We start from the raw sequence: 19,491 nt of genomic DNA, 5'->3' as shown, positions 1-19,491 counted from the left end.
TAATGAAAAATGACCACCTCGGTTAATCCCAGGCATTAACCGAGGCGGTTCAAAAATCCGCCCGCCTACGAGCCCATTTGCAAAACGCCTAGGTTAAGTTTTTTTTGTAGTAGTGTGAATAGATAGCCAGTTGCGTCTTGCAATAATTTTCAAGATTTATTGTGTCTTATATGCGACGTGTAATGTGGAGAGACTTGTGTGGAGCATCGAATCCAATCCAATTATAGTAGTAGATCGAGCAAGATATCGTCATCATCCTACCTCCGAGGTGTGGCAAACATATACGATCCTCAAGAGTTGGTAGGATCACAAAGGATCTTGACCCTAGCTAACATTAAATTTTCATCGTATAAAATTGTGTAATATTTATGAAATTATGTTATATCAATCTAATTTGATGTATTTCTGCATGGAATGACATGTCAAGTAACGTAAGTTTGAATACATCTGACTCTTCAAAATGATTTATATGATTAACTAATGTGAAACATTAACGTCAACTGAGTTTGGCATGAATAAGTGGACTCTCAACTTTAGAAATTGATAAATTTATCAAAACCAGGGGCATAAATATTCCACTTTTAGCAGATATTTACTGTTTATATAAAATAATAAAACATATGCATTTTCAAAGTATGATAGAATCGTAATTCTGCAATTCGAGCATGTCAAACATAAGTGTCCTAAGTACTTAGGATCGTGGTAATGTTAAGTTGGACAGGACTACGACAAACAATATAAAAAAGGAAGCCGTATTGTCTAGAAAGGCAAGTTTCGATTTGGAGTAGGGTGTAATTAGTTAATTTGGAAACGGCATAGGCTGATAGGCATATGCCATCTCGGTATTACACCTCGCATGTTGATAATTAGCACCACACAGAATGGTGTGGAACCCCGGGCTTTTCGGTCCGTCTTTGAATTGAAATCATCCGTGCCTATCGTTGCATGCACCCTCTACACGCTCGCTAATCCAACCGAACCTACGAGCAGGCAGCAACCCATCTATTCCCAAGGCCCCCATCAGATCGACCCCAGGAGCCACCTAGCGCGTGTGAGGACGGATGTCGATGCCGGCGGCGGCCATGCGCGGCGCCCCGCAGTGGCTGCGAGGCCTGCTATCGGAGGAGTTCTTCGACGCGTGCGCCGTGCACCCGGGGGAGCGCAAGAACGACAAGAACCACTTCTGTGTCGACTGCGCCGCGGCAATGTGCCGCCATTGCCTCCCTCATGAACACGCACATGGCGTCCTCCAGGTACCACCCGCGCCGCCGCCCGCCGGCACCGTTTCTTTCCGCGCCGCGGTTCAACGATCGGCATGCATGCGGGGTGGCCACCTGCTTCCAACAAACCGATCTCAAACTCTTCTCTTTATTTATTTGACGGCGTGTAATGGAACCCAACCAAGATATGGAAGTACGCGTCCTGCTTTGTCGTGCGCGTCGACGACCTGAGGCTCTTTGATTGCACCGGCATCCAGGTACGCTACCGGTCACCGAGGCGGACACCAACAGTCACTGAGGCGGCTGAGAGGCGCTTCGTTTCCATCCGGGTCTTGATTCGCAGCGTTGCATGCAGTCGCACACGGTGAGCGACCACGAGGTGGTGTTCCTGAATGAGCGCACGGCGAGGAAGCGGTCAGCGAGCGCAGAGAACCCCTGCGCCGCGTGCGCGCGACCACTCCTCTCCGGCCACGACTACTGTTCACTCTTCTGCAAGGTAAAACACATCAGGTCGACAGGATCATAGACCCTTGATCCTGACCAGTGCGTGTACGTGCTGCGCTATCGATCACGTACAAGCACGAGTGATGGGGTCGCACGGATTGGCGCAGGTGAAGCATCTGGGGGAGAGCGAGCACGGGCTAAGGCGCGCACTACACGTGAGCCAGCAGGAGGTGGCTAACACGCCAGAGCCGCAAAGCGGGAAGAGGAGGCCATCGTCGTCGTCAGACGCGGGGCCGAATTGCGGCGGATCGTTCCGGAAGCGAAGCCGAAAACAGCCTGAGCCCTCGCAGGCGCCATTCTTTTGACATCTGGGGCGTTGGGTTGTTGCATGCATGCCCTGCGCATATCCATTTTTTCGGTATCTTTTGGGGTGGTTTACTCGGTTTTGTTCGGCACTGTTCACGCGGCTACGGTTCCACCTATTCTTTGTTCATCTTAGCAAAAGCTTTAGTGCTTAGGCAGGAGCTATGTCAAACAGGTTCTAAATTGTTATGAAGACAACAATTAGTTACTTTTTCGGGCTCAAGCAGTACATGTAAAACCAGTACCAGTAGCTGGCTCAATTATTGATTCATTACCATATTTGATTATATTAAATCTAAATTGTTGGGAGGAAACATGTAAATTCAGAATGGTTAAGCACTGCTCCCTCCATCCTGTAATATAATATATATTCTATAGATTTTAGGATAGATTAAGACATAACACAAAAGACACATGCGCCCTCACTTAGTCATGAAGATAGTAAATTAGATTGCATTGATAGCTCAGGGTTCACCTTATGGCCCCGTTCGGCTCGCTGAATCTTGGCTGAAACTGGCTGAAAAACACTGTTCTTGCTGAATTGTTGTGAGAGGAAAACACTGTTTCGGCTGAAAAAATAAGCCGAATATGGGATAAGCCGAACGGGGTCTATAAAAGAATATCCAAACATTTTTCTTAGATAAGTCATACGATTAAAATTCCTAAAATCTAGTCCAATGTTGGAAAAAAAACATTGCCATAGGTGGGCGGTCTATATCATGTTAAATCTCTCACCCAATCAGTAGTTTCGTAGTTTGAGAGCTTGGATGAGGATAACAAGGTAGTTTATGGTCCACCACTATAATTTATTAATCCATTCCAAATTATAAGACGTTTCGAATTTTCTAGATCTATTGTTTTTACTATATATCTAGACATAAGTGTATATCTAAATACATAGCAACATCTATATATCTAGAAATACCAAAACATCTTATAATTTGAAATAGAAGGAGTACTCTAGAATAAACCCTAGCAATCTAATTACCTCATAAACACAGCGCACTGTCATATGTGGTCGTGAAACTAACGAGGCACAGTTTTCTACCTTGTCACCTGGATGTCTAGGGGAAGTGCCAAGTAAGGTTTTCTGTTTTCACCACACTCTGTTTTTTTTTTTTTTTGAATTTTTCACCTCACTCTGTTTGGCAGAAGAAACAGGGGGACACCATTGTGTGGAGCAAACTGAAAAGTTCCGATTGTGAACAGTACGACGAGAAAGACACACACGAGGCCCAAAAAGTTGGACCGGGCCAAGAATTCCTTGCACCAGTTAGATGGCTCTCAGTCTCAGCCCACCGCTGTCTCCCATCCTTCCCTCCAACTCCACAGAACCAACACCGACTTCCAAGCGGCGAACCAACCGCCGACACCAATCACCGCCGCCGCGGCCTCCCCGCCGCAACCGCAGGCATGCCGCGGGCCCCGCCGCCGGGCCGCGGGAGTCCGGGCGCCAGGCGGCCGATCCGGGATTTCTTCGCCGCCTGGCTCGCCACCCTCCGCTCCCCGCTCCTCCCGCTGCTCCGCCGCGCGCTCTCCTCCTCCTCCTCGTCCGGCTCCTGGGACGACCCGCTCTCCTCCGTCGCCGCGGCCGTCGAGGCTCACTTCCAGGCGCACTGGTCCGCGCTCGACGCCGCCGCACGCCAGGACCCGGCGCGGGTCATCGCCGCGGGGGACTGGCGGTCCCCGCTCGAGCTCCCCTTCCTGTGGCTCGGCGACGTCCACCCCTCCCTCCTTACCTCGCTCCTCCGCACGCTCTCGCCCTCGCCGCGACTCCTCGCCGCCGTCGACCGCGTCGACCGCCGGATCCGCGCCGCCGTCCCTGCCGTCTCCGACCGGCTCCGCCGGGCCCAGGAAGCCTTCGTGGCCGCCGAGGCCACCGGCGCAACCGACGTGGAGGCGTTCTTGGAGGAGCTCAAGGGCGTTGCACTCGAGGCCAACCGGCTCCGTCGGGGCGTACTCTCGGACCTCGTCGCCGCCGCCGGGGGTTATCAGGCGGCGCTGTACCTCGAGGCGCTCTCGCGCTTCGTGTTGTCCATGCACGACCCCGAGGTGCTCCGCCGCTTCGACCAGTGCCGCGCCTCGCCTGGTAGCTAGTCACCCTTCTTGTTCCCAAGGTTCGTGGCGTTTCTTTTTTTGTTGCTTCACTTAATCACTTCTTTCGGATGTGCGAAATTCTGGTTTCTGTATTTTGGGGATAGCAGGTCCATGTATATATTTCAAGAAAATGCCGCACAAAAATACTGTGCAATGGTTGTTATGTGTATAGCTTAGTGACAGTTTGTGTACAACCTTATTCTGCAAATAGTTTGCTGAAATCATCGATGAACTCAATGAGGGAATGGTACCTAGGCCCGTTGAATTGTGACAAAAATGCTGCTTATGTCACCACTGTTCAATGCCTATTTGGATAGGCTTTAGCATTCAATTGTCTGCAAATTTGAGATAATTTAATATCTTGAGCACTTGAGCATCTTATTTGAATATCTGTGTATGTTGCAGACAACACATGTAGGGTGTTTAGTTTGAGGGATCACCTCATCTAGAATGGAAATATGGAATAGTCCATCATGGGGTCATCCCATGAATTTTAATGGGATGAAACCATTCCTCATTATTAAGCTAACCATGAAACTTTGTGAGGGAAACATGGTGATGGCTCAACTGATTTCATTCCAAAATCAGACAAAAATGTCAGTGCGAAGGTGCACCTCATTCCTCAAACCAAACACCCAGTTAAAGTTTGCTCACGTGAATATTTGTTGTGTGACATTTAAAATTGACTTATGCAGGTATTGAGTGACGTACACAGCACTTGTTTCGTTGTGGAAGTTTTGCCTGATTGTGTTTTCCTTCTTTAGGACAGCTGCTCATCATTGTATTGGAGATAATTGCCTGGATTGCAGTATGACCTTACAAGTAGTATCTTTTATGTCTGAAACTGAGATCTAATTTGCACTGGTTGCTTCTAGTGCCAATTCCTATGCAAAGTTCAGCTAGGCGCTAGGCGGAATCTAGGCGCTGACCCATTGCCTAGCGCCTAGTCGGGAGTACTCGGTCCTAGGCGCTTTCCTAGGCGTTTTGGCAATATAGCCATAAATTATATATATATATATTATGTATATAACTATATATATGTATATAACTACTATATATGACTATATGAGTCACAGTAAGTAGAAAAAGAGGGCCAGTAGACATATCTGATTCCTAGCTGGCTTACTCTTGCTTTCTTGCATGTTCCTAGCTCCTGCAACACATTTTGATAGCTAGTAGTTAGTAAATTAGTCAATAGACAGCTAGCTGGTCATAAAAAAAAATAGAAAACACTAAGTTGTGACTTATCTGGATGATTTCAGCAGCCTCCCATCCATGAGCACACCATATCAACAACTGGTAATTACAATACAAGTGGATAGGACAGTAATACAAGTGCACAACACAATTTATAAATAAAGGACAGCATAGTTCTTAAGGCGTAAAGGCGAGGCATGACCATGTGCCACCGCCCAGACGCCTAGGCGCCCGCCTTAGACGCCTAGGCGAGCATTTTGCAAGGCGCTTGGGGGTCGCCTGGACGCCTAGGCGACGCCTAGGCGACGCCTAGGCGACGCCTTAAGAACTATGAAGGACAGCACAAGCACATAGTTCTTAGTTCAGGTCTCACAAATCACAAAAGAAGACACACAGACACAAAGTGACACAGCTGCAGTTCATAAGACCAGGGCATCACAAAATGCTTCACTACTAGATGGAGATGGTCCAGATCATATTTCTTCTTCACTGTAGTTCACATCCTCATCGTCATACTCTTCTTCTTCAGACTCAAATTCTTCTCCTTCATAGAGCTCCCTCACTCTTGCACTTCTACGCAGCTCAAGCTGTTCATCTGCTCCCACTGCCTCTCCAATGACAGACCAAGGTATCCCGGTACCTTCCATCTCATCTTCCTCCCCATCTCTAAAGTCAGCTAATGCACAATCATCTCCACCCTCTTGGAGAAAACCTTGAGCTTCAGTTGTATCACTAGACAAGAGAACATCAGTGATTTTATTTGATTTGATCTTTTCTCTCTTACTAAGCAGCTTGGAGTTGAATTGGATATACACCAGCTTGTTGAGGCGGGTTGTAGTAAGCCTATTCCTCTTCTTAGTGTGTATCTACAATTTAAAAAGAGCATTCTTAGTTCTACAATTTAATTGTAATGCTGCTGAAACTGAAATGTTCATAATAGATAGGTACTAACCCCTTCAAACCCACTTCAATTTCTTTCACAACCAGAAGAGCTTGATGTCAAAGATAGGATCCTTGTAGCCATCTTCTGTAAAGCTGGTGTTTCATATCCATACAATCTCCACCATGATGCTGAAATAAAAAAAAACACCTCTATTAGTTTAGAAAACAGCAAACAACAAACAGCCATGAGCCATGCAAGCTTATAGGAAGTACCTCTACCTGGGTTGTAATCAAAGTTTTCAAAATTCTTAGCAAGCTTCTTGCTAAAGGGTCCTTCTCTATTCTGAAACTTCTTTAGTTCAATGTTGGCAGCCTGATGCTGCATGTCCTCATCATGATAATAAAATTTCTCAACACAAGCTATAAACCCTTCTGATATTTTGGGCTGATCAAAGATTGATGAGTCACTATAGCTATAGTGAGGATTCAGCAAATAGGCTGTCAAATGCAATGGCCTCTTTGCTCCCATGTTGTTAGAGGCATTGTCAGTCACTACTTGCACCACATTGTCTGGACCAATCTCTTCAATTGCTTTGTCCACAAGATCAAAGATGACCTCACTGGTATGTGAGACATGTGACATCTCCTTAGAGCTGATGAAGGAGGTTCCATCAGCACAATTGGTGCACAGATTCATTATGCTTCTCCTCTTCTTATCTGACCAAGCATCAGTCATAATAGAAGATCCATTTTTCATCTTCTCGGCTTCACGCTCCTGCAGCAAACTCTTGGTTCTTTCATATCCTTCTTCCAGCAACTTCCCTCGCAGTGCATCCTGAGTTGGAGGTACAAGTCCTGGACCAAACTGTCCAATTGCTTCGCACATTTGCTTGAACTCATCATTATCACATGCATTGAAAGCAATTCCTGCCAACACAACATTGAAAGAAGCATAATTAGTGTTCAGTACAGGAAAACAACATCTAATGAACTTTGAAATGTAAAAACAGCATAGTATACTAGCAATTTACCATGTGTATAGGCCCATCTTGCAATGTACTTATGCACCTCATTGGTTCTTTCTTTCCAAAGTTCCTTGTTCAGCTGTTGTTGCTTCAAAGAATCAGACTTGGTAGCTTTAGGATCAATAGCACGTGTCCATTTGTCAATGGGTCCTAATTTGTGGGGCTCTGAACTTCCAACACATGTGACTTCATCTGAATCTGTTCGAACCCTAGATACATGAACTTCCTCTCTAATTTCTAGCTCACGAACAGTCTTCTCCTCCCTCTTCCTTTTTGCATCAGCTAGTGCCTTCTTGCACTTCTCTTTAGCCTCCATAGCCTGTGGTGTTCTTGCTGTGCATTTCTTCACATTCTTTCCTTCATGAGCCAAATGCTCCTTCAACCTATGAATCCCTCCTCTCATCTCCTTGTCACAGAGCTTGCACTTCACCTTGTCCTTGTTGCTAGCATCAACAAGAACACCATATTCCCATCCAACATCATTTGAGTTCCTTTTCAGGAGATTAGTTGCCTCAGTGCCTGTTGCATCTGGTGCAGAAACACCTTGTTCTGTCGACATCCTACATTCAAATTCAAGAGTTCAGTCATACTTGTTATAAGTAACAAATTCAAGAGTTCAGTCATACTTCTCAGAATCCAACTTTATTTTTATGGCAGCATCATGAAGGTGAAGATTGCTGACAGAAATGGAACAGGGGAGATGAGCAGGGGAGGAGCTGCCGGCATGGGAGGGGAGAGGAGCATGGGAGGGAAGGGAGCTCACCTTGGGGACTTGGGGTGGCCGGCGGGGAGGGGTTCCAGTCGAGGACGAGCAGGACGGCGGCGGCGAGTAGACGACGAGCAGGACCGGCGGCGCGCGAGTCGGGGACGAGCTTGGACGAGCAGGGGAGGAGCAGAGGAGGAGCAGAGGAGGAGCAGGACCGGCGGGGAGGAGGTCGTCCGGCGGGATGGACCTCGCCCGGCGGGAGGAGCAGGACCGGCGGGGAGCAGGGGAGGAGCAGAGGAGGAGCGAATGGCGCCGCGTGTTAGTCGCTGAATTCTCACTCTTAGTAGTAGGAGAATTCTTACTCTCATCGAGAGAGGATGACACTAGGAGTTGGGGCAATTTTCTTGTCTATTTCTCACACAAGCTTACACAAATGCCATACCAACCTGAGGGGTTGGGGTTACATATTTATAGGCTGCGAGCCAGCCAAGCATATGTCAAGATGCTAGTCTAAGATGCTAATATGCTGTTCTAGCTAAGATGTTGTCCTCTAGTCTAAGATGCTGTCCTCTAAGATGCTGTCCTCTAGTCTAAGATGCTGTCCTAAAAACAGAAAAACAGCCACAAGGACCATGTGAGCAACAACAGCCCTACAAAGACCAGCCACACATGACTTATCCATCATTCTCCCCCTAAGTCTTGTGCGTCGTCTTGTGGGAGAGTTGAACCATCCCGGTCCTGGAGCAGAGCTCAAGGAACTTGATCCTCCCAAGGGGCTTGGTGAGCAGGTCCGCAAGCTGGTCCTTGGTGTTGATGTAGTTCGCCTTGATGCTCCCTTCCTCCAAACAGCCTCGGATGAAGTGGTACCTCACCCGGATGTGCTTGCTGCGTTCGTGGAACATGGGGTTCTTTGCCAGGGCCAGAGCGGACTTGCTGTCCACCCTGAGCTCCACCGCTCTAGTGTCTCTGCCGAGGAGATCACCAAGCAGTCGAGCGAGCTAGAGCGCCTGAGTCGAAGCGGTGGAGGCCGCTATGTACTCGGCCTCGCAGCTGGACAGGGCCACCACCTGCTGCTTGACTGACTGCCAGCTAACGAGGCACTTGCCGAGGAAGAAGAGGATCCCGCTCGTGCTCTTGCTGGTGTCGATGTCGCCGGCGTGGTCGCTGTCGCTGTACCCGACGAAGTGTGCCGCCCCAGGACACCTCGGGTAGTAGAGGCCGTGGTCGAGAGTCCCCGCAACGTAGCGGATGATCCTCTTCACAGCCTGCTGGTGTTCCATCGTCGGTCGCTGCATGAACCGACTAACGTAGCCGACGGAGAATGCCAAGTCCGGCCGTGTGTGGGCGAGGTAGTGAAGGCTCCCCACAAGGCGCCGGTACTGTGTAGCGTCCACCTCCTCCGTCGTGCTGTCGCGGCTCAGCTTCAGCCTCTCCTCCATCGGAGTGAGAGCTGGGTTGCAGTCGGTGAGCCCAGCTAGCTCAACGACGCGCTTGGCGTAGGCGGTCTGTCGAAGCGTGATCCCGGAGTCATCCTGGTGCACCTCGATTCCCAGGTAGAAGGAGAGAGGCCCCAGGTCACTCATCTGGAAGGTGGCCTTCATCTCTTCCTTGAATGCCGCCACCTCCGCATCCTTGGTGCCGGTGATCACCAAGTCGTCGACGTAGACACCCACCAGCAGGGCATTTCCTCCATTGCCCCGTCGGTAGATGGCCGCCTCGTGCGGGCTTTGCTCGAAGCCCATCCCCTTTAGCGTGGAATCCAACTTGGCATTCCACGCCCTCGGTGCCTGCCGCAAGCCATAGAGGGCCTTGCACAGGCGGAGCACCTTGCCCTCCTTGCCGGGGATCGCAAATCCCGGCGGCTGGTGCACGTAGACCTCCTCCTTCAAGTCGCCGTTAAGGAACGCCGACTTGACGTCCATGTGGTGAACACGCCAGCCCTCCTGGGCAGCTAGCGCAAGGAGGAGTCGCACGGACTCCATCCGTGCCACGGGAGCAAAAGCGTCGTCGAAGTCGACCCCCTCCTGCTGCACGAAACCTCGTGCCACCAAGCGAGCCTTGTGCTTGACGATGGCGCCGGCTTCATCCCTCTTCAACTTGTACACCCACTTAAGGGTGATCGCGCGGTGACCACGAGGAAGGTCAGCAAGCTCCCAGGTGCGGTTCTTCTCAACCGCATCCATCTCCAACTGCATCGCGGCGCGCCATGCCGCGTGTCTCTCGGCCTCTGCAAACGACCGAGGCTCGCCGTCGTCACACGCAAGGTGCAACTGCGCCTCCAGGTCGTGAGGCACCGGTCCCGGCACCGGCTGGTCGCCGAGAAGGTTCTCCACCGTACGGTACCGCAACGGCTCACCGTCGTGGTACGCGTCGACGCGCTCCTCGTCGTGAGAGAGCGGAGTAGCGAGCTCAACCGGGCCGTGCTCGACACGAGCTGGTGGTGGAGTAGACGTGCCCGGAGTGGTGCCTGTCGGTGCTGGAGTGCGTGGCGTTGCCGGCTGTGGTGGAGCCGGCGAAGAGCTCATCACAGCTGAGGTCCTGGCTGGAGAGCGTGGTGCTGTCGGAGTAGCAGGTGCCGGGGTCGGTGGAGGCTCGGAGACTGGGGTAGACGCGCTCGCCGAAGAACTGCCTACTCCCCCAGCTCCCTCGAGGTGGACGTACTCGATAGTGAAGTCGTCGTACGTCGGAGCCGAGCCGTCGTCCACTGCCTTGTCCCACGCCCATCCTCGCCCTTCGTCGAACACAACGTCGTGCGCCGTGCGCACACGCTGTGTCTTCGGGTCGAGGATGCGGTAGGCCTTCGAGCCCTCCGCGTAGCCGATGAACACTCCCGGAGTGCTCCTGTCGTCGAGCTTGCTGATGTGGCCAAGCTCCTTGGCGAATGCGAGGCAGCCGAAGACCCGCAAGTGGGAGACCGCCGGCTTGCGCCCATGCCAAGCCTCGTACGGCGTCTTGCCGTCGAGCGCCTTGGTAGGCGAGCGGTTGAGGATGTAGACGGCCGTCACCACCGCCTCTCCCCAGAAGATAGCCGGCATCCCCCTCTGCTTGAGGAGGGCCCGAGCCATCCCCACAACCGTCTGGTTGCGCCGCTCGACGACGCCGTTCTGCTGCGGGCTGTACGGCGCGGAGTAGTGGCGCTGAATGCCCTCGTCAGCGCAGTACGACGCGAATTCAGCCGCCGTGAATTCGCCGCCGTTGTCGGTGTGCAGCACGCGCAGCTTGCGGCCGCACTCCGCCTCCGCAGCAGCCTGCGCGCGCCTGATGGCGTCCGCAGCCTCTCTCTTGCTGCCGAGGACCATCACCCACATGTAGCGGGAGAGGTCGTCGACGAGCAGCAGGAAGTAGCGTCGTCCTCCCGGTGTGGCCGGTGTCACCGGGCCACACAAGTCCCCGTGCACAAGCTCGAGCCTCTCCTTGGCTCGAAAGCTCGCCCGCTGGGGAAAGGGGAGTCGCCTCTGCTTCGTCAACACGCAGACGTTGCAGAGCTGCTCCACATGGTCGAGGCACGGCAGGCCTCGCACCATCTCCGTGGCACTGAGCCGCTTCAGGGCCTCAAAGTGAAGGTGCCCGAAACGCTCGTGCCACTGCCACGCCTCGTCGTCCCGACGAGCAGCGAGACAGAGGGGTTGTGCCACCTGCACGTTAAGAACGTAGAGTCGATTTGCGCTTCTGGATACCTTGGCAAGAAGGCGACGACGACGATCCCAAATCCTCATGACTCCGTCCTCAACCACCACGCGCGAACCGTTCTCATCCAGCTGTCCCAAGCTGATGATGGAGTTCCTCAATGCGGGGATGTAGTAGACTCTGGTGAGCAGCCTATGCTCACCAGACACGGTGGTGAAGATGACGGAGCCGACGCCCTTGATCTCCACGCCGGAGGCATCCCCAAACTTGACAGAGCCTCGAACGCTAGAGTCAAGCTCGGTGAAGAACTCCCGTCGACCGGTCATGTGATGGGTGGCGCCGGTGTCGAGGCACCACCCGTCAGTCTTGTCGTTGCCGGAGCTGTCGCCGAGGAGGGCGTGTGCTTTTGGCTCGTCGAGGTGGAGGAGAGCCGCTGCGGTCGGTGCCGCTGGAGGTAGCTCGATGCTGGCATGTGCCATGAACAGAGCCGGCTCCTCCTCCTCCACCTGTGCGACGTGGGCCTGGCCGCGTCGTGGCTGTCGACAGTCCTTGGCCCAATGGCCAAGCTGGCCGCAGTTGCGGCAGGTGTCGTCTCGTGCCGGCTTGTGCCTGCCGGCGGCGCCGCCCTGGGCGCCTCCGCGGGCATCACCCTCGGCACGTCCTCGCGCCCCGGCCTGGGCGTCTCTGCGCGCCTTGCGCGGCTTGCCACGCTTGCGGCCGCCTGTCGCGGAAGAAGGCTCCCCCTTCCTCCGGTCACCCTGGCTGGCAAGCCACTGCTCCCGAGTGAGAAGGAGCTTCCCGCCAGTGGTGATGGGCCCCGAGAGGGACTGTGGCTCATCACTGTCGACGACCTTGAGGCGACCTATCTCCTCCTCGATCGACATCGTGGAGAGATCCAGCAGCGACTCGATCGAGCGAGCCATCTGCTTGTACTTCTCGGGGACGCAGCGGAAGAGCTTTTCGACAGCTCTCTCCTCGCCGTAGGTGTCGTCGCCGAACTGCACCATCTTCTGCAACAGAGTGTTGAGACGGAGAGCAAAGTCATCAACGTCCTCACCTGGCTTGAAGGCCAGGTTCTCCCACTCCTTGCGAAGTGCCTGCAGCGTGGACTTGCGGGCGCGGTCGCTGCCGATGCGTGCCGCAGCGATGGCATCCCAAGCCTCCTTGGCAGTCCGCTTGCTGGTAAGCGAGAACTGCATCTCGGGCGGGACTGCAGCGATGAGAGCATCCAGCGCCCGTCGATCTAGGTCGTAGTCGACGTCGCCGTACCGGACTGCCTCCCACATGTGCCGCACCTGGAGCTTTACCCTCATCACCGCAGCCCACTCGACGTAGTTGGTCTTGGTGAGGGTGGGCCACCCACCGCCGGGACCGACGTCCCTGACAACAGCCTGGTGCCCGTGGTAACCACGGTACCGATCCCGGGAGAGAGAGCCACGCTGCCTGTGAAGGCCGCGCTCTCCATCGACCCGTCCACCACCGTTACCGTGCGCGCCTCCTCCAGGAGCGCCGCCGCCGTGCGCGCCTCCTCCAGGAGCGCCACCGGCGCATCCGCGCCTGTCTGGGCTGCCGCCACGCTCGTGGACGTGCGCGGCTGCCCACTGCGCCGCCCGCGCTCGCGCTGCCTCCCTCTCTAGCAGCTCGAGGTCCGCGTCGGCGGTGTCGTCAGCGGAAATGGAGCTGCCGATGCTGCCGCGCAGAGCCTCGACCTCCGCCGCACGCGCTGCATTCGCCGCCGCCGCTGCTTCCGCCTCCGCTCTGGCTGCTACTAGCTCCGCCGCTGCCAGCCTCGACGCCCTTGCCGCCGCCGCAGCGGTCTCTGCCGCCGCTCGCTCGCGTTCCTCTGCCGCGGCAAGTTCGGCCTCCTGCCGACGCCGCGTGCTCGAGGCGACCGAGCGCTGAGACTGCCCTGCGGACATGACGCGCTACCGGGGGGCTGCTGCGTGGGAAGAGGGCTGCTTCAGACGAGCTGGGAGAGGAGTGAACAGGAGTGGCCGGAGGAGCTGCTGCTGCCGACAGCTGGGGCTGTTGTGGGGCTGGGAGAGAAGATGAGCAAGAGATGCTCAGGCTACAGGATAATACGGCTCTGATACCACTTGTTAGTCGCTGAATTCTCACTCTTAGTAGTAGGAGAATTCTTACTCTCATCGAGAGAGGATGACACTAGGAGTTGGGGTAATTTTCTTGTCTATTTCTCACACAAGCTCACACAAATGCCATACCAACCTGAGGGGTTGGGGTTACATATTTATAGGCTGCTAGCCAGCCAAGCATATGCCAAGATGCTAGTCTAAGATGCTAATATGCTGTCCTAGCTAAGATGCTGTCCTCTAGTCTAAGATGCTGTCCTCTAGTCTAAGATGCTGTCCTAAAAACAGAAAAACAGCCACAAGGACCATGTGAGCAACAACAGCCCTACAAAGACCAGCCACACATGACTTATCCATCACCGCGCTCCATTAGCCTCCCGCGCCTGGGTCTCGTGGCCGCGCGGGAATTCCTCCCGCGCTCCGATTTGGCGCCAAATCGGAGCCGCCCTCGAGCTCGCGCGCCTACGCGCCGCGTCCGCGCCCGCCTAGCGCGCCTACGCGCCGCCTCCGCGCCGCCTAGCACCGCCTAGCGCCGCGACGCGCGACTAAGCCCCTAGTCGCGGCGACGGGCTTCGCCCAGCGACTAGGCGCGCGTAGTCGCCGAGTAATCGCCGCCTAGCCGAACTTTGTTCCTATGCCAGTCCTTTGTAAGTCAGTTTTAATTGCCTCTTATGCACTTTTATCTGATCTGGAGTACATTACAGTTAAAAGTAATTTGGAAATACTTGCTGCCTGCTAGATGAATATGATGGCAACTCACCATATCTTAGACAAATGGGTCTCAAGCGTAATACCTACATATAAGTCATATGCCACCAGATAATTTCACCACAAATGGTAAAGAAAACGACAGCAGTGCTTCAATGTTGTCGGAGTTATTAGGTATTGTTGTTTAAGTGCCTCTTTGTCCAGATCCATCAATTTGCCTCCAAACACATACGACTTGTTTGATACATTGTTTCAATGCTCTAGCATGGTACTAGTATTCTCGAACAAGTATTTATGCCTCTGGTATCAGAGGCCTTAAGTGAGGTTCAACACATACGACTTGTTTGGTACATTCTTTCAATGCTCTAGCATGGTACTAGTATTCTGGAACAAGTATTTATGCCTCTGGTAGCAGAGGCCTTAAGTGAGGTTCCTAATATTTGCTTCCTACTGTTAATACATCAATTGAAAGTATGGCCAGCTATGAAATTATCATCACTGGCAGTTTAGCTGGTTACAACCAGCACTTGGTTAAGCTATTAGTAAGGAGTAACTATTACTCCTATGGTTCTACTCAAGTCCTAGTTTCGTAATCAAGCATATAATTCTGTAGTATCACTTACTAAATTGTGGGTACAAAAAATATATTCTCAGAATCATCAACTTTACTAGGAATTGTGCCATTATCCGCTGAGCTGCACATGGTGGGTCCTACTTCATTAGCACACTATTGCGGGCGCCCTCGAGCACATGGTTGTAACAAATCTCAAACATAACATAGATCATTACATCTGATCTAGGCATTACATGTAACACTTCCAATGGATCATGAAGACACGGATTCTGATAAACCACATGGATAGAATAGATCTGTGCCCAGATCTATCCTTCAGAGGATCCTTAGTGGAACTTGCCCGTGCATACACAAATTAATCTTGAGAAAATTATCCAAAGTTAAGTAGGACAACCTACCACCACCTCTACAATCTTTTGAAGGGCAGACCCAGTGCCAGAGGCTCCCACATGAGTGGGGTCTGGGGAAGGGATAAACCGAGACAAGCCTTACCCCCGCAAAATCTGCGGAGAGGCTCTACAATCTTTTGAAGCAGCAAAGATATTTGCATGCTGTTTTTCATTGATAATGCACAAGGCTTTTGGTACTATAAGCCCAACACTCACACGTCTCCCTTCTAGGGAAAACACTTGTATGTTTACGTAATGATCAAATGTATTTTGTCAATTTCACTTCCCTGGGGGTGCTTGTTTTCAAGTGCTTGGTAGGGACTTCTGCTAGTTACAATCTGGTATGTAGAGCTTTAAGAAAACTAGTGCTTTGACTTAAACTGAGCACTATTTCAAGGTAAAACGTTTATATCACCAGCTAAAATACCACAAAGAACAACATTACTGATTCATGTGCCGTGCTCATGTAGTGTATTATTCTGCTGAGAAAGGTATTGACTATAGAACACATCACAAAAAATATTATTACTGTACCCGTCACTTCAAAGAGGAGCACAGCAAAGTTTACGACCATGAAATGTCTGACCTGACACAACATTTGGTAAACCTTAAATAAAAAACTCGATCATGGGAGAATACATCCTGTCTTATGAGAGGGAAATATCGAACTATTTAGGGAGGTACAAACATGACCTGATGACACCTCTGAACCCATTAGGTTCCATCCTGGGCGAGGGCCTGAACTACCAAGCGAGTTATTGTTCCGTTCTCTCTTTTTTTTTTTTTGGTAAGCCTAACTTATGTGTGGGATGAATTCTTCCACAGACAATTACCTTGTCTGGGAAAGTTGTCTCTAGAATCAACTACCATTTCTGATTCTATATATATTTTAATATTGGCTTGTTCAGATCTGGATCAAGTGCAAGCCATATATACGTGCTTGAACATGATTGTAGGATCAACAAATAGTAGTATGTTTCAAGATGTAATAATATATACTTGTAGTATTCTTGGGTGCACACTTAAGATGCAATAATATATAGATTCTTCAATGCTTCCTTGGCAACAGTTCTACTTTACTTCTCCTTTTGACCTTCCTTTGTATAATTGTATTCTTGCTGCTGGACTACATTTATCTGTGTTAGCCTGAAGAACTATTTATCAAGAGCTGGACCAGTTGTAGCATGTAGAATTTGGTTAAAAAAGATAAGTCAGCACAAAATTCTATGCTTTATGTGGTCCAAAGTAGCAAGGATTCATAGTAGTGCAAATAATATGTATACTGGATACTGGTGGTCCAATGTAAGTTCAACCTGTGATCTAGAGTCTTATACTAAGTAAATAATGAAGTCTGTGTTGGTTAGCATCAGGAACTTGTCATGGTCATAAAGAACAGTATCTTTACAGTTCTTCCATGTGACGTGAACAGCGCACTGCTGTGTTAGGTGGTGGTCTCCTAAAGTGCACCCAAAGGTCCCGATATTCACATAGTAGATCCATTGGTAGAATGGCCCTACTTTGGAATAAAGCCCTCTGGGGTTCATGTAGTTTCCAGTCTGGCAGTTGAACATACAGGTGATTATAAGTTTACAGCTGATCTCGCTGAAGTAGTGTTCATGAGTTTGTGTTGTTTCCCTCTGGTTTGAGCTTTAAGGTCTGAAATTGGTTCTCTTGCTTGGTTCACACAAATGTATACGACACTTGTTGATGTTCTTTTAAGTTGTTGGTAATCAAGTGGCGGTTCATTTCTCTCACACCTGTTTCTTGAATCTACATTTTTTCGTTTTAAGCTATGAAAATTAAATACTGTAAACACTCTAACTGGTCGCGGTTTGCATTTTATTCTTTATTTAGATGCAAAGTGTCCAACTGTTCATGGTGTCTTCACATGTTTACATTTGTGTATCTTTTCATGAACCATTCACCAAGGATGCCATGTTTTAACACCATGTTAAAGCTCGTAGGATCTTATAAAATCTTTGTATTAATATAAGCACATCAGAAGGGAATATCCCTCATATGCACATTTAGGTGTCAGAGCAAAGGAGGGATGACCTGCACATTGAGTTCTTTTCTGATCTGCCAAGTTGCATTTGCACCAATTTGTTGTACAGCCTAGCCTTGACTTTCAGTTGCAGTCATGAGCCTTCCCTAGTAAGTCCCGCACCCATATAGTGCAAGCTGTTGCTTCTTGTCGTGTGGGTTTGTTTGCAACGTGACAAGAGGAAACGCCTGAACCCTGCATCGCATTCGTCTTTTTTATTACAGGACATGTGGGGTTTGTAATCATGATAAGGTAAACTAAGACGATATTGCCAAAGAATCTTTGCAAGTTTCACTTGTTTAGTCATCTATGCTCCATACTCATCCGAACTACCACAGAACAAACAGATGTTCAAATGTAGTAATATTTCCTGGCCAATAATATTCTTGTTAAACATACTCACAACATTGTTCTTACAAGTTCTGGATGGACATATTACTACAACACTTCATGTTCTGCTCCAATTGGTGCCTGATATTGTCGTTGGTCGTTAGATTCATCTATGCTGCTAGTAACTGAAGAATCAGTACATCTGGAATGCTGCGTGAAGGATTTCAGAGTCTACTATTGACTACTTACTACGCACTGACTGCTTGTGCCTGTTGATCATGCAGGCATCTTTCTTTGGGAAGCACGAGATGGGCTAGCAAGTGCTGAGGCAGTGAGAACCAAGCCAAGACGATTGGGTGCATATAATATTGTTTGATACTCTTCTTCCAGTTATTAGATACAATTGGGTACATATACAATGGCTGCCAATTGTTCACAATATGCAAGTTTTCATAACCGATGCTCACCAGAGCTCATGTTCTTCGCTTCTGTCTTGGCAGTGGCCAGTTTGGCGTTAGCTGGTGGTGAGCGACTCGAAAACGTTAGCGGCAGCATCCTGTGGGCAGCTGCGCCCTCGTGCATCCGACTCGGACTCCAATTCCCCACAAGGAACCAACCATGTCGCCAGCAGTCAGCAGAACCATGTCGCCAGCAGTGACGCTTCAGTGTTAACCCCTCCGCGAATTGACGTGATACCAAAAATCTTTTAGTTGGGCAAGGCAATGAATAACGAAAGGTGATGCATGAAAGACTGAAAGATGTCGCACGTTCGTTTATAATGACTTGGGTTAGCGTCTGGCCGTCTGCATGAAATTGGCTAGCCACCGACCAGTTAAGATTCCAGCACTCTGTTGTATTTTGTGCGTACTTTTTATGGAGCACAGAAGTTTCGTGACACAGATATGCTATCGAATCTCTTGCATGGTCCCGGCTGCGGCGAGACATATCAGTGACTCCTAATTGGGCGTTGGAGAATTTGAAGTACACTTGAGCTCCTAAGCTTATAGTTTCGGTTTGCCTGTATATAAAATAACAGCATCAGCATGGTTATCGAGTCCCTATAGATGCATATTAGCATTATGGTGACAAAGGGAACATCATGCCATGGTCTATGCTGTTCAATGCCTTGTTTATCGGCACAAGACTGACATCAACATTTGTTTATATCATCTTCTTCGTCGGGTTTCATGCACGAACAAGCTGCTGTGGTGTCCCTGAGGCGCATTTGGCATCTCCTCTCTTCCAGTTTCCGAAATAAAATTTATCGGCGTGGCCTTCTCGCCGCCGAAGAGCCAGACTGGCGTTGCCCTGACGCTCACAAGTTACAAGGAGGATACGCCGCTCCTTTGCCATCGACCTCGCCGGCGCAGCGCTTGCTCGACTTGACAGTGGCATCGCCGCAATATCAACCGCCGAAAGTTGCAAGCCCCCCTTCTGTGGAAGACTGACTGAAAAGACAGGCTACTGCAAGTTGCCGTCGTGCTCGAGACGACCACGTGCTGCGGACAGCCACGGCGGGCGGGCGAGACCCTTTCATGTGTATTTTTATGAGGGCCGATGTGCCGCATTTCGCGGCGGTCGCGTCGGCGACGGCGACGCCGCACTCGGTCTCCACCTTTCAGCGGAACCGTCGCGGTACAGGCAGTAAAGCGCTACAGCGAACGCGCCCGCGCTGCGCCCCGTGAGCGTGAGCGTGACCGGCCCGACTCGACGCGCGCCAGCCAGCGCCGCGGATGCCGCCCGCCCTAAACGTTCTTGCGAACGGCGCGGGCGCGGGGGCGACCAGCCGACCACG

General features: G+C 50.9%; 2 protein-coding genes and 1 pseudogene across 7 annotated transcripts; 2 read left to right on the top strand and 1 right to left on the bottom strand.

Moving 5' to 3' along the window:
* Window positions 1-982: 982 nt before the first annotated feature.
* LOC136477886 (protein RGF1 INDUCIBLE TRANSCRIPTION FACTOR 1-like) lies at window positions 983-2,355 on the top strand. Its single transcript, XM_066476144.1, has 4 exons — window positions 983-1,253; window positions 1,406-1,477; window positions 1,576-1,716; window positions 1,832-2,355. The coding sequence occupies exons 1-4, from the start codon at window positions 1,062-1,064 to the stop codon at window positions 2,027-2,029; spliced, it is 603 nt and encodes a 200-aa protein (XP_066332241.1). The 5' UTR covers window positions 983-1,061; the 3' UTR covers window positions 2,030-2,355.
* Window positions 2,356-2,533: 178 nt separating this feature from the next.
* On the top strand, window positions 2,534-18,593 carry LOC136477885 (protein INAPERTURATE POLLEN 1 homolog). 6 transcript variants are annotated; one of them, XR_010764131.1, is made up of 3 exons: window positions 2,534-4,144; window positions 17,981-18,052; window positions 18,197-18,593. XR_010764131.1 is itself a non-coding variant. In XM_066476143.1 (2 exons), exon 1 carries the CDS (start codon window positions 3,441-3,443, stop codon window positions 4,122-4,124), a length of 684 nt encoding a protein of 227 aa, XP_066332240.1. In that variant the 5' UTR covers window positions 2,534-3,440; the 3' UTR covers window positions 4,125-4,144; window positions 4,894-5,396. The 6 variants fall into 6 exon arrangements, 2 of the variants coding, with proteins under 2 accessions (XP_066332240.1, XP_066332239.1); XR_010764130.1 differs by having other exon boundaries at window positions 17,981-18,103; XR_010764133.1 differs by lacking the exons at window positions 17,981-18,052; window positions 18,197-18,593 and adding an exon at window positions 4,889-5,399 and having other exon boundaries at window positions 2,534-4,732.
* LOC136474518 (uncharacterized) lies at window positions 5,721-7,871 on the bottom strand (annotated as a pseudogene).
* Window positions 18,594-19,491: the final 898 nt, after the last annotated feature.

Source organism: Miscanthus floridulus, chromosome 8, assembly GCF_019320115.1.
Source record: "Miscanthus floridulus cultivar M001 chromosome 8, ASM1932011v1, whole genome shotgun sequence".
Taxonomy (NCBI): domain Eukaryota; kingdom Viridiplantae; phylum Streptophyta; class Magnoliopsida; order Poales; family Poaceae; genus Miscanthus; species Miscanthus floridulus.
Note: the sequence above shows the minus strand (reverse complement) of the source record. Positions and strands in the feature narration are given on the sequence as shown.